The sequence below is a fragment of the Orcinus orca genome, chromosome 11 (assembly GCF_937001465.1).
Source record: "Orcinus orca chromosome 11, mOrcOrc1.1, whole genome shotgun sequence".
NCBI lineage: Eukaryota > Metazoa > Chordata > Mammalia > Artiodactyla > Delphinidae > Orcinus > Orcinus orca.
The window spans coordinates 39,498,436-39,512,447 of record NC_064569.1 but is presented as its reverse complement, the minus strand read 5'-3'; the positions used below and the strand labels follow the sequence as shown (position 1 = coordinate 39,512,447).

At 52.4% G+C, this 14,012-nt stretch overlaps 1 protein-coding gene across 1 annotated transcript; it reads left to right on the top strand.

Moving 5' to 3' along the window:
* The first annotated feature begins 56 nt into the window (after positions 1–56).
* On the top strand, positions 57–6,740 carry DHH (desert hedgehog signaling molecule). The gene is made up of 3 exons (XM_004274372.3): positions 57–2,392; positions 5,172–5,433; positions 5,696–6,740. Exons 1-3 carry the CDS (start codon positions 2,090–2,092, stop codon positions 6,319–6,321), a joined length of 1,191 nt encoding a protein of 396 aa, XP_004274420.1. The 5' UTR covers positions 57–2,089; the 3' UTR covers positions 6,322–6,740.
* The last annotated feature ends 7,272 nt before the right edge of the window (positions 6,741–14,012 follow it).

The window sequence follows — 14,012 nt, the reverse complement described above, 5'->3', positions numbered from 1 at the left end:
CCCACCATCCTTTCCCTTCCCCTCCATCCGCATCCTCAGTGACCTTTGGGGACTTGGGTCTGGTGTTAGACCATACAATTAGGCAGTGGGAAGCTCCTCTTCCCTTAGCCTTCCTTAAAGCTGGCTGGTCACCTGACTTTTCCCTATGCCCAGACCTTATTTCTGTGCCTTGGTTATTGGGGGTAGGTGGGCATCAGTGTAGGAATGGGATAACATCCCCCTATATAATATCCCCTTCCCCCCTACACAAGCCCTTTCCTCCTTGACCTGCCTATTGGATGTAGAGTAAAAGAAGTGGCTGCCTGACAAGGGTTTATGATTCTCAGAGAAGAACCTAACTCCATCTTTCCCGAGGCTATCAGTGTCTTGAATACTCTACAAGCCCCCCTGCTATGTTGGGGGTAGAGGCAAAGTTTCCGCTCATGGTTATGTAGCTTGTACATTGCACAACTGCTAGAGGCACCATTCACCTCACAGTCACTGTATGTATAGTTACTATGACTTTTCTTGCAAATGGCAATCAGGTGGCTTGAGGAAGGGCTGCTTTTTTCTAATGTACACAGTTACTGTGAATGTTAGCCATAGAGCTGAGTGAGGAGTGAGTATGGAATACCAAAAAAAAAAAAAAGTGTAGTGCCACAAATACTTGCTGAGCACTCTACTATAGGCCAGGTGCTCAGCTGAGATTGTGTTTAAGTTTGTGCTTAAGAACTGCTGTGTGTAGTAAGGGTGACATTTTAATACCATACCAACAGTGGATGGCAGTTAATCACTGGTTCTCAAGGAAACATAGAGGTCCAGCGTCAGAACATTAGGGAAGGCTTCTTAGAGAAAGATTTTTTTTTTTTTTTGCAGTACGCGGGCCTCTCACTGTTGTGGCCTCTCCCGTTGCGGAGCGCAGGCTCAGTGGCCATGGCTCGTGGGCCCAGCCGCTCCGCGGCATGTGGGATCTTCCCGGACCGGGGCACGAACCCGCGTCCCCTGTATCGGCAGGTGGACTCCCAACCACTGCGCCACCAGGGAAGCCCAAGAGAAAGATTTCTAAATGATAGTAGATTAATGGGTGAAGTGTTGCAGGCTCAGAGCCTCTGAGATGAGACCCGAATGGCTCCAGCGGGGGCAGAGAAGGAGAAAGATAAAGAGGTGACTAGATGGAGGGTAAAGGGAAGAGATCATCAGACTGTTAGAGACTATGACTTTAAGTACCCACTGCCCTCCAGCAGTTTCCAATCCACAAGTTGGGTGTTTGGCAAGGATAAGAGGGGACAAAAGTTTGAAGTCCTCAACCTGACTATAGGTATGAAGCTCTGTTCCTGATTCTGGGGAAGCTCCCAGCAGAAGGCTGCAAAGCTACCTGGGAAAATGGTCCCCTGGTATCCAGCCCTTCCAGTCTTGGTTACTGCTAAGGAGGAGAGATGGAAGTGGGGGAGGACCACAGAAGGGAGGCTCTGGTTGTGTGCCCAAAGGGCTTGGCTGGCCTTGGGCAGAAATTGGATCCCATAGCTCCTAGATGATAGCGGGGGGACATGGCCTGCCATGTAGGCTTGGGGAGAGCAAAGATCCAATTCGAGTATCAGGGTGGTTTGGTGCCACACATGGGCTTAGAGGTAGAGGGATGCTTATCCAGGCAGCCAAGGACTGTACAGCTGTTAGAATTTCCTAGGCAGGTGCCTGCCTGGTTTCCAGGGTGGAAACGAAGTGGACCAGCGGTGGCCGACTAGAGCCCCCGCCCCGGTGGTAGGGGGCGGGACGGTCCTGGGAGAAGGGCGGGGGGCGGGGCCAGGGGCCACTTAAGGCGGAGCCCCGGCGTTCTGGCAGAGCCGGAGCCTGACGGCAGAGCCCGGCGGGATTGGCACTTACCCACGACCCCCCTTCCCTGCTATGATGGCCGGTCAGTAGCAGGTTCCAGACCCCCCGGGGGTATGTAGGCAGAGCTAGCGGCAGCCAGGTGTGCTGAGCCACAAGAGCTCTAGGGCACTCTGGGGGCAGCTCTGCCTGCTGCGCTCTCTGGTGCAGGGGGAGATGCCCAACTGACGAGCGAGCTGGTGAGGACAAGAACGTTCCCTTTTGGCCCGAGTCCGCTGCATCCATGGCGCTGCCGGCCAGTCTGGTGCCCCTGTGCTGCTTGGCACTTCTGGCGCTGCCGGCCCAGAGCTGCGGGCCGGGCCGGGGGCCGGTTGGCCGGCGCCGCTACGTGCGCAAGCAGCTCGTGCCGCTGCTCTACAAGCAATTTGTGCCCAGCGTGCCCGAGCGGACCCTGGGCGCCAGTGGGCCGGCCGAGGGGAGGGTGACAAGAGGCTCTGAGCGCTTCCGGGACCTGGTGCCTAACTACAACCCCGACATCATCTTCAAGGATGAGGAGAACAGTGGTGCAGACCGCTTGATGACCGAGGTAAGGAGGGCCTCTCCCCACCTGCTCGAGGGCACCGCCAATTTCTCTGCTCTCCTCTGGCAGCTGGCGGAGGGGACGGGGGATGGTGTGAGCTGGACTTCATCTATAGGGACCTTGATCTCAAGGATCTACCTACACTCCTCACCCCTCACCCGCCCTCCACCCCAAAACACACACACACACACACACACACACACACACACACACACACACACACACACCCCTCTGCTGGCTGTACTGAGTGATCAGGAGGGATCCAGGGAGAGGCTGCATGGGGAGGGGGAGAAGGGACTAGTGAGAGTGAAGCTGGGAGAGACAGGGAGGGCGGGGAAAGGAGGATGGCGGCAGGCGAGACGGGAAATGGCTGAGGCGTGGACCGGGGGTCAGCTACCGAGCCAGGCAGGAAGGGCTGGGGTGAGCTGGGGGCCAGGAGCTGGCTAGGCAGCAGACAGAAAGCTCTACCCTTAGCCTGGCTCCTGACCTGATTGTGTTAAAGCTCTGTGGGCTAAAGAGACTGAAGGGGCTGGGAAAGGGGTGACCAAGGGTCAGGTCATCAGGCCATCTACCTGAGGAGGGGCTGGGCAAGAATTGTCTTTGGCATGGGGGAGGCATCTTAGAACCAAGGTAAAGCTATTCTAGAGTCTAAACGACTGTCCTGGAGTGAAAAGTGATCTTTGATGGGAAGAACAGATGGGCCCACCTGAGAATCAAAGGGTTCCTGTGTCCCTCAAACTCAGTGTAGCTCAGGGACTTTCCTTGGAATTAAAGGGTTAAAATGAATTCAACTACCATGTATCAAGCATCTGCTGCAGACCAGAACCTAACCAACCTATGGTGAGGTGTGAAGGCCCACCTCTGCCCTGTGATCTCAAATGTCAGAGCTGGAAGGAAACTTGGAGGTCACATTCTTCCACCCCCCCACCCCACCCCCACCCCCGCCTCCCATTTTTACATGAGAGCTGGGCCCCAGGAGGAAAAGTGATTTAATCAAAATCTTGAAACTAATTAGTGGCATGCCTGGGACTAGAATTCAGGACTCCTGATTCTAAGTCCTATACACTTTCCATTACACCACCTAATTGTGTATGGAGTGGGGAGGTGGGGGGAGAGGGAGGGGTACGGATTTCCTCTGATTAACTGCCATAGTTTTCCAGGTTACTTTGTTAGGAAAACCTGTCCAGGGGAGAAAGAATTCCTTCTTGCTCTTGCCCTGAAGCATTCCTCTTCCCCAGAGATTGGGAAGGGATACTCCTTCCCTCCTGGCCAGGGATGGAATATCCTGGCCCTTTCCTCTGGTTTCCACCTGCAGCAGAGGGGGCAGAACAAGGGATAGGCCCAGGAGAGGCTCTGACAGGCCTGGGAACCCCCCTCGGTCCTGCTTATCTCCCACACCCTGGCTGCAAAAGGCCTCCATTGAGTTGGCTCTGCACTGGGCTGCTGCCCCCGCAGGTCAAGGCCTCAGGGCCTCCTTAGGGGACAAAACGACAAAAAGTTGGAAGGAGTTACCACTTTTCCTGTCTTCCCCCTCCCCTCCTTTCCAACCCTGCGGAGGTGTAGAAGACTCGGGAAGAAGGGCAGGGGGGAAACGTCCCTCTGGCAGTTAGGAGAAAACCAAGTCCGAGGAGAGGTCAGAGCGGGGAGAAGAAAAGGAAGCTGTCCTCTCTGTGCCTCCTCCCGCGAGGTCCGTGCTGTGGTGCGCGCCAAGGTCTCCGGCTCCCAGACTGGAGCGGCCGAGATAACCGTGGTCTCACTCCCCCGGCGCAGGCTTCCAGCCGCTGCTGCTTTTCCTCCTCTCCACTCCCACCCTGCAGGGGGCCCCACAGATCCGCGCAAGGGCTGCTCGCGTTATTCTCAGGTGTTACTCCCACGCCTTTCTGCGCTGCCTCCGGAGCAGAGACGGAGAGATTGGGGGCTCTCAGGGCTGGTGGAGCCCGAGCTGGAACTGGGAGGGCTGGCCGCGCTGGGGGAGGGGACCCGGCGGGCCGGAGCAGGGATGGGGGGCGCGGCTTTCTGCCCTTTCCTCTCTCTGAGCCGGGGCGGCTGAAAAGCGCCTTTGTGGATGGAGCTGCTGAGTCCGCTTCTCCCGGCGCGTCCCCGGCCTCGGCCCGGGATTCTCGCTCGGTTAAGTCATCCGGGAGAATGGCCATTGTACTTCGCGCAGCCCCCGCCGCCCCAACCCTTTTTCCAGCAGCCTAGATCCCGTACGGCTCCGCTTGGGCACCTCTGTGGGGGGGCACTCGCACCACGAAAGGGTTAATGCTAGGGGCTGAAAGGAGGAGGAGGAAGGAAGGAAGGAAGCGATGCCCGGTGCCAGGGAAGGCAACGAAACAAAAGATGAATCAGGCGGAGGGAGGGCAGCCGGGGCTTGGGGCGGGGGCCAGGCCAAAACAGGGGCTCCTCTCGCGGAGCCGGGCTGCTCAACCCCTCCCTGACCAAGCTTACACCCGCTCTCTCCACTCTTGCCCTCTCCCAGGTTGAACTGAGGTCCCAGAACAACTAGGGATGAGGGGCGGAAATTAAAAGTGGGGGAAAGAACTAGGTTTGGGCGCTCCCTCTCAATATCAGGGGTGACCCCACAGTTCGCCAACGACGTTCTGGAGAGCATAGATTAGCGACTACACCCATTCAGATTCTCACTTCCTCAGGACACTCAAAATCTGGGAGGGACTGGAGGGGTGTCGGGAAAACAAAGAAGAATTAACCCGCCCGCCCAGGTCGCTTTAGCCCCCATGCTGGTGGTAGTGGTACTGAGGAGACTGACTCCTTTATTCCCCGCCAGCGTTGTAAAGAGCGGGTGAACGCGCTGGCTATTGCGGTGATGAACATGTGGCCCGGAGTGCGCCTACGGGTGACCGAGGGCTGGGACGAGGACGGCCACCACGCTCAGGACTCACTTCACTACGAAGGACGTGCCCTGGATATCACCACGTCCGACCGCGACCGCAATAAGTATGGGTTGCTGGCGCGCCTGGCAGTGGAAGCCGGCTTCGACTGGGTCTATTACGAGTCCCGCAACCACGTCCACGTGTCTGTCAAAGCCGGTACAGTACGGGGTGGGTGGTGAGGTCCCTCCGGGAAACTGAGGGTACGCAGCCCTGTTGCGACTCTAGGGGACCCCAGGCGGGCGTTAGTGTTGTAAACCCCCTTCCATTTCTGCCCAGGTTAGGACCAGATCCGTGGGAACTTGCATGTTGTTCCGGGACTGGTGAGGTCTGCGCTGGGCTTGACCCACGTCTTTGACAATATGTACTAACATTCTGGAACTGGTCTCCATGTAATCCTCTCTCTGCTTGTCCCCTCCAGATAACTCACTGGCGGTCAGGGCAGGCGGCTGCTTTCCGGGAAATGCCACCGTGCGCCTGCGGAGCGGCGAGCGGAAGGGGCTGCGGGAACTGCACCGCGGTGACTGGGTGCTGGCGGCAGACGCGGCAGGCCGGGTGGTGCCCACACCCGTGCTGCTCTTCCTGGACCGGGACTTGCAGCGCCGGGCCTCATTCGTGGCTGTGGAGACCGAGCGGCCCCCGCGCAAGCTGTTGCTCACTCCCTGGCACCTGGTGTTCGCCGCTCGAGGGCCTGCGCCCGAGCCAAGCGACTTTGCACCGGTGTTCGCGCGCCGGCTGCGCGCGGGGGACTCGGTGCTGGCGCCAGGCGGGGACGCCCTTCGGCCTGCGCGCGTGGCCCGAGTGGCGCGGGAGGAAGCCGTTGGCGTGTTCGCACCGCTCACAGCGCACGGGACGCTGCTGGTCAACGATGTCCTGGCCTCGTGCTACGCGGTTCTGGAGAGTCACCAGTGGGCGCACCGCGCCTTTGCTCCTCTGCGCCTGCTGCACGCGCTGGGGGCGCTGCTTCCGGGCGGGGCCGTCCAGCCAACTGGCATGCATTGGTACTCTCGGTTCCTCTATCGCTTGGCGGAGGAGCTGCTGGACTGAGCGCTCCAGGCATAGAAACCTCGTGGCATCCGCCTAAACGGGAGTGTGCGGGCTGAGATCTGGAGATGTGGGCAGCAGACGATGCTGATTGGGAGGGAGGGAGGGATAGGGAGAAAATGGACGCGATGGTTTAGGGGCAACCTCTAACTGAGAGGTTGGGTCCTAAGTAGATGGGGTTGATGATGGGTACTCGTCGACGAGGACTATTTCTCCTCTTCTTCCCCAGTGCCTCAGCCCCACCCGATTATTTTATTTTATTTTCTATTTATAAATTGTAATATAATAATCTGCTTGCCCCGCCTGGCAAGATGAGGGGCTGGGGCACAGCGTTAACAGTTATCTTACATGGGAGCCAATCTGACATCTGACATTTTCCTACAAGTGGGCTAATAAAGGGAAGGCTTCCAGGAGCTTATTGGGAAATATCTCTATTCAGATGGTGATTTACCTCCAGATTGGGGGAGGGGGGTACGGAGAAAGGGAACCATACTTTACTTCCCATTCCCCTCTCCTTCCCCAGCAGATCGTCCCACCCTGCTTCCTCCTCTCAGAGGAGGCATCCCAATCGACCAGCAACAGAGACCAGAAGAGTCTGCCCTTTTCTAGGCTGCTAGTTCTTTTTCCCACCCAGAGAGGACTAGCATTCTGCCCACATGTTTGCATACCGACTGTTGGAGGGACCAGGGTTACCCAAGGAACAAGAAAACCCAAAAACGTCCTTTTTCTGTTCATAGGGGCTCCAGAGGTGGCTCAGGCCACTGTGGGTACTGATACTTAAAGAATTCTGGCCCCCAATTGTTAGCCTGCAGTCCTGGTCCCTCCCTCAAGAATCACCGTAATCCCCATCCTACTCTGGTGTAAGGGGTCTACATGGGGCTGATGTTTTTTGGGGGGATGTAACTGGACCAACTGATGACTCATGAGAATCCCTAGCTAATTCATAACTAATAGTCCCCACACACTCTTGATCAAGAGAAAGAACCTGGACAGAGGGCTAGAACCTATCCCTCCTGATGGGCTGAGCCCAGATGTATGGGGGTAGAGGGGGCATAGGCTCTCCAAGCAAGGACACATAGGAATTAAAACCTGAGCCCCCTTCCTGATCACCTGTCCTGGTTGTTGTTTCTACTGGCTTCCTCCACCTTTCCCCTCTCCCCTCTCCCATTATTTCTAGCTCTGCTTTCCTGGCCTGGGTGTTTCTGGAACCTCTGGGTCCAACGCAGCAGACACCTGGAATCCAGGCAGGCAAGTGCCCCTGAGTTAGGAATGGAAGCTCCGAGGAAGTTGGACTGCACTGGAAGGAGAGTGTCAGGGCCCGGGGAATGGTAGGGGTTGGCGGTACCACCAGGAGCCCACCCTTCCCTGTAGCGGCTATGCTCTTCCTGCACAGGGTCCCTGCTATATACTGCCCTCTAGTGGCCTTCAGGATCGGTTCCCTTCCCGGCCAAAGGAAAAATGCTGCGCAGAGGGTGGACTGGATTTGTGCAGAGGAGCCTTCTCCCAGGATGCAAGAGATGGTGGATGGTACTTGTTAAACTGCCAGGGATTAGCCACAGGTATCAGGGGCTGGCGAGGAACCCACCTGCCTCTCATTTGGAAAGTGGCACTTTTGTATCCCTTGCACCTGGTTTAGCTCTGTGGCTCCTGGAAGCTGGAGGTATGGTTGTAGCCTGTAGTATTCCAGATTTCCATGTGCATCCAAGTTGCCCACTCACCTCCCTCACCCTGTGACACTTTGAGTTCAGTGTCTGGAGGTGAAAGCATACTTAGGGTTCCAGGTAGTGCTTGATAAAGCCGACATTTGGAAGCAGGCCAAGTTTACCTTTAGTATCTTTCCACCTCCCATTTCCCTCAGTCCACACCAGGTGCCCATTACCACCACCCTCCCCCTTTCAGAGGGATTTCAGAAACACAGTCCAAGCTGTGGACCTTTCCTTCCTACTTTCTAAACCTGCTCTTGTCTCATTCTATCAGATCCTGATGCCCTACTGTCATGTCACTCCAGGTGATGACTAATCTGATAAACTAATTAGTATTTCTACGTTGGTAGGGCTGTTTTCACAGGCCTATTACATGATCAAAAGATCATGTAATGCATATATCTTAAAGGCCTGCTGAAAATAAGGCCTTAAACCATGAGACCATAATGGTGCTGATTCCTAGCACCTTAATATGTTGGGCAGGAGATATCTGGGGACAAGGAGAACTAATTGGTTTCCCTTAAACTACATCCTGTAGATTACTCCCCAGGCCTGAGGCTCACCTCTCACCCTCAACTTCCATCCCTCCTTATTCTTGTCCCCTTGACGCCCTCCCAGCTTCCTAAAATAAAGTCCATTCCCTTCCCTCAAGCAGCAAAGAGTACTGTCTCTATGAAGATGGCCAGGAAGGCATATTTACTTGGCCACACAACATCTCCAAACGCAGCACCCCTTCTCATTAACAGAATTGGTAAGGAGGATTAGGGAAAGAAAGGGCATGGCTAGGAAGTCAGGCAGATCTGGAGATAATGATCCCTCCCTGACAGGATTGTTGACAATATCAATGTATGTGACCAATGTGGAATAGATACCGTTGAGTTTTATATGCTCTCCACCCATTTCTCACTCCCTTTGCTGCTGTCTGCTGTCTGTCTGCTTCTGTCCTTTCCACTCTACCAGAGGCAGCATTATCAATGGTTCCCAGACCTTTGGGGATTGTGTTGTCCCTATAATTGTTTGATTTCATAACACTCCGTTCTTCAGAAGGTGCTGTGTGACAGATTTAGGTTTGCTTTAGAACTAAAGTATAATTAAAAGTAATCTTGTTTTGAGAATTGCAGAGAATTTTGTGATCATCCTGGCAAGACCTCTCCACATACTGGGAAACCGGAGTTGAGAAGCACTGCTTTAAGGTTCAGGTGACCTTTTTATTGCCCAGAACCCAGATTTTTCTTCTCTTCCTTTCTTCAAGCAGGAGTTACTGAACATCTACAGTGTAGCACCGCATTAGGCACTGAAAACCAACCAAAATTAAGAAATAGCTTCTTAAAGGTATAAGATTGTTAGCTGCCAAAGCAACTTGTTACTTAATCAAGATGAGTTGAACGGGTGCTAAATGTCATATTTGTACATAGGAGGCCTTGTGGAGAAAGTAGGGCCTGAATAGGATGTTGTAGCCTGTGTAAGTGGAGGAGACTAGAAAGGCCATTCCAGACAGAAGTACCAACATGAGCGAGGACTTGGAATCTGGGATGAAGATGTGCAGGCTGGTTAGAGTAGGAAATTGGGAAATGTAACTATAGGTAGCTAAAATTTCCTGAGAACTTACTGCAGGCCAGGCCCTGTTTTAGCACTTTACATACTTTCTCATTTGGCCCTCACAATAACCCTATGAGATAGTATTACAGATAAGGAAAATTGGGGCAGGCATAACGAAATAAGAATGCCTTGATGGGGGCTTCCCTGGTGGCGCAGTGGTTGAGAGTTTGCCTGCCGATGCAGGGGACACAGGTTCGTGCCCCGGTCCAGGAAGATCCCACATGCCGCAGAGCAGCTGGGCCCGTGAGCCATGGCCTCTGAGCCTGCGCGTCCGGAGCCTGTGCTCCGCAACGGGAGAGGCCACAACAGTGAGAGGCCTGCGTACCGCAAAAAAAAAAAAAAAAGAATGCCTTGATGGGTGGGGCCACATCCTATGGGACCTTAAGCTGGTTTTGACTCTTCCTCATTCCCTCCATTGGGTCACTAGTAAGTCTAGCTTTCTGACAGTTATTTCTCTCTCATTTTCATTGGCTCTTCTTCCTCCTGCCTGGATGACTGGCTTCCTTAACTAAAGCAACCTAGCTACCAGTTAAGGAAATACAGATGTGGGTGCAACTCTCTGGCAGTCATCCATGGCAGGTTGGTACACCAAGCCAGAAAGCATGAGAAGACTCTCAGCTCTTTTTGAATTAGAGGAGGGGAATGTTGCACTTTGTTATGGACTGAATGCATGTGTCTCCCCCCAGATTCATATGTTGAAGCCCTCATGCCCATGTGGCTGTATCTGGAGATGGGGTCTCTAAAGAAGTAATTAAGGTTAAATGAGGTCATAGGAGTGGGCCTTGATCTGACAGAATTAGTGTCCTTACAAGAAGACATAGGAGAGAGCTTGCTTTCTCTCTCTTCACATGTGCAACGAAAGGCCATGTGAGGCCATAGTGAGAAGGCAGCCGTCTGCAGGCCAGGAAGAGAGCTCTCACCAGAAACCAAATTGGCTGGAACCTTGATCTTGGATTTTTCTAGCTTCTAAAACTATGAGAAAATAAATGTTTGATGTCTAAGCCGCCCAGTCTGTGATATTTTGTTATGACAGCTCTAGCAGAATAATATAAGCTTCCAGAAATGTTTGAAATAAGAAGAGGCCAGTGCTAAGATGGGGTCCTTAGTGAAGAGAAACAACTCTGCTTGAAAAATTAGCATTTCTGACCTAGAGCCTTGAGATGTGTATCCCTGACTGTGCTTTTGTGGTCCCTTCTATATTGGAGGAAGCGTTCTTCCCTGTCTGGGTAACTGAGGCAGCTGTCTATGGGAAGCAGCTTATGGCTGGTTAGGGTAGTTTCCTGTGGGGGATTTTGTGGCCAATTATCATATTCAAACCTTCCTCTCCCTGTTATTGTCTCTATATGTGACTTGGTTAATGATGAACATCTCCCATGAGAAAGCGGTATCTTTAATAAGGGTTTACTGAGTGCCTACTCTGTGTCAAATATTGTGTTGTGCCTTGGGCATAGGACAATAAAGTCAGGCATCGCTCCTACGGGTCATCTGGTGAGACAGGCATAAGTGGTTAGAAGGTTGTTGAGTGTGGTAAAGAGATGAGAAGTGGCATTTAAGCTGAGACCTGTACGGTAGGTAAGAGTTGTTCAAGCCGAGGGAACAGCATGTGCAAAGGCCTGGAGTTGGGGAGCAACAGTAAGATGAATCTGAGGAGCATCGACAAGTTCAGTATAGTGAGCGGGAGATGGGGTCGACTTTAAGGATTTTCAATCCTGTCTGGAAGTTGAAAGCAATTGCAGGATTTGAAGCAGGTGAGGGGAAAAGTCAAACTTGCATTTTAAAATAAGGAAATTGGGGCTTCCCTGGTGGCACAGTGGTTGAGAGTCCACCTGCCGATGCAGGGGACACGGGTTCGTGCCCCGGTCCGGGAAGATCCCACATGCCGCGGACCGGCTGGGCCCGTGAGCCATGGCTGCTGAGCCTGCGCGTCCGGAGCCTGTGCTCCGCAACGGGAGAGGCCACAATAGTGAGAGGCCCGCGTACCGCAAAAAAAAAAAAAAAAAAAAAGGAAATTGCCGGGACTTCCCTGGTGGCCCAGAGGTTAGGACTCCGCACTTCCACGGCAGAGGGCAAGGGTTCCATCCATGGTCGGGGAACTAAGATCCCACATGCCATAAATAAATAAAAAAGGAAATTGCCAATTGGATGGGCTTTTTGGGTCATCTTTATCCCTAAGTAGGTTGGTTCTCATCTGAGCATATGAGTATCGCTAATTCTGACCACAAGTAGGAAATGCCCCCGTCCCTACAGAGAGCGTGTTATGGGAACAGATGGAGGTGGGGGCAGCGTAGGGAAACTGGAGCAGGACAGGATAAGATAGAAACAGAACTGAAGGTGGTACCTCAAGCCCTGGCTTTGCTTCTCTCTGAAACCTGAACCCCAACTGTCTCTCAACTTCCCTCCTTGAGACCACATAACCTAAGAACACAGTGGTCTGCTTTCAAACCACATGGTGTCAAAAAAGGATTTATTGGAACTAGGGACTCTTTTTCTGCTATTCTCTTTTGCTTTCCAGCGATTCTTTCCACGGAGCCTTGACTTTGCTTGGAGCTGATGGCCCTAAGCTGAGACAGAGCTGCCACCCTGAGAGCCAGGTCTGGGCTGAACATTGCAGCTGCCCAGGGAACAGCTGGTTAAGCCCTCAGCAGCTGCAGCAGCTGGGATTCCACCCAACATGTGAGCTGGGATTAATCCCATTTCCTCCACACACATCCTTTCCTTGTTCTAGTCCCTGGCTAGTCTATAGTAGCTCGTAGAATCTTTGAGGCTAGATATCATGAATCTCTCCCTGAACCAAGCTGGAGTCAAAGTCACCCACCTTCCTCTTCTCTTGGAGGCAGCTGGCCCAAAGCACCTTAGCACCACCACATGAGGGAGGATGTGGGTCTCTCTCTCACACACAACCTCCTTTCCCTCCGTATCTCTATCCTTTGATAAACTGGCTAGGTTGGAGTCTTCTCTGAAAAGTCTCATTTTCAATAACTTGTAGAATTGTCTAAAGATGAAGGGGCTTCTTTGGTGGGGTAAGAAGGTGGATTTCCTTTATCTTCGAAAAACTCTGTACAGAGGCCTGGAAACTTGGTGGGAGTGTTGCAGGAGGATCAAGCATCCTACTGGTGGTTGTCACTTTTCAACTGTGATTGCTTCTCACATAACGGTGGCTCCACAGTGAAGAATAATAGGGCTGTATATTCTATTTGGTGCCTATGCACCAGCTGTGTGACCTTGAGGAAAATCACTTTGTAAGAGATGCCAGAGGCTACTACAATGAGGTGTTTCCAAGAGGCTGGAAACAAGGAGGTACTCTGAGATTTAAACAAGTCAAATTAACACACAAAGGGACAAGGCAGTTCCTCTCAGGTCCAGAGACTTGACTCCCTCCCTTCAACAAATATTTATTAAATCCCCTGCAAATACTATTAGGCATTGTACTCTGCTGGGGATTTTTGACAGTTTTCTAGAGAAACAGGCAGTCATTTTAATGGATTAAATTAATTAGGTTTTAGCTTAGAGGAGTGGCCTGATCAAATCTGGGTTTTAAAAAGATCACTCTAGCTCCTAAGTGGAGAATGGAGTTAGAAGGGAGTGGGCCCAGGGAGGAGAGCAAGCAAAATGATAATGAGATAATGAGAGATGATGTTGGTTGAGATAAAGAGGTGGCAATGGAGATGGAAAGGACAGTTTCAGGAAATATTTGTAGTTGTGGGATTGATAGGACTTGGTGGTTGATTGGACAAAGAGGAAGTGAAGAGTAAGGTAGAAGAAGAAAAAAATTTCTTTCAACTTTATCAGCTTGATATTAATGTATCTAAAATGAAAGAAAAAGTCATTGATCAACCAATATCAATCTATTGATCCAAAATGGAATGTGGCAAACGGGCAACTCAGTCAATCAGAATTGTTACCATGTGCCCAGAATTATCTTGGGGAGAGAAGTGCCGAAATGTGGTCACTGGTGGAGCAGGGATGGTTCTTTGGGCCTCCACGTGTCCTGGCCAAAATACCTTCACAGAGTTAGTCCTCTTCTTTTATCCTAATGTTCTGCTCATCAGGCACCACATTGGTACCTCGCTGAAAAGGGGGTGCCCTAGATAGAGGATGTGCAGACTTCCTCGGTCGTGGAAAGGGAAAGCAACAGATACATACATTGGCAAATTGGTTCCCTGATTTGGGAACCCAAATCACGCGTTCATGAATTATTGTGAGGCTTCCCTAGCACATGAGCATTTGGAGGTCCTGAGCAAGTCCAGTTCCCAAGTTGGCTAGACTGAGTGCTCTTCCCAGCGGCATCTTTCCCAGTGATGTCCAGGGAGGGATCCAGACCATCTGCCTCGGGGCATACCTCTCTGGCCAAACTGCGAATTCATTTTCAAACTAATAACGATAATTACTATG

Coding starts and splice junctions, on each gene's coding strand:
- DHH (XM_004274372.3), top strand. CDS start 2,090: ATGGCGCTGCCGGCCAGTCTGGTGCCCCTGTGCTGCTTGGCACTTCTG. Junction 2,393..5,171: donor CAGACCGCTTGATGACCGAG/GTAAGGAGGGCC, acceptor ATTCCCCGCCAG/CGTTGTAAAGAGCGGGTGAA. Junction 5,434..5,695: donor CCACGTGTCTGTCAAAGCCG/GTACAGTACGGG, acceptor TGTCCCCTCCAG/ATAACTCACTGGCGGTCAGG.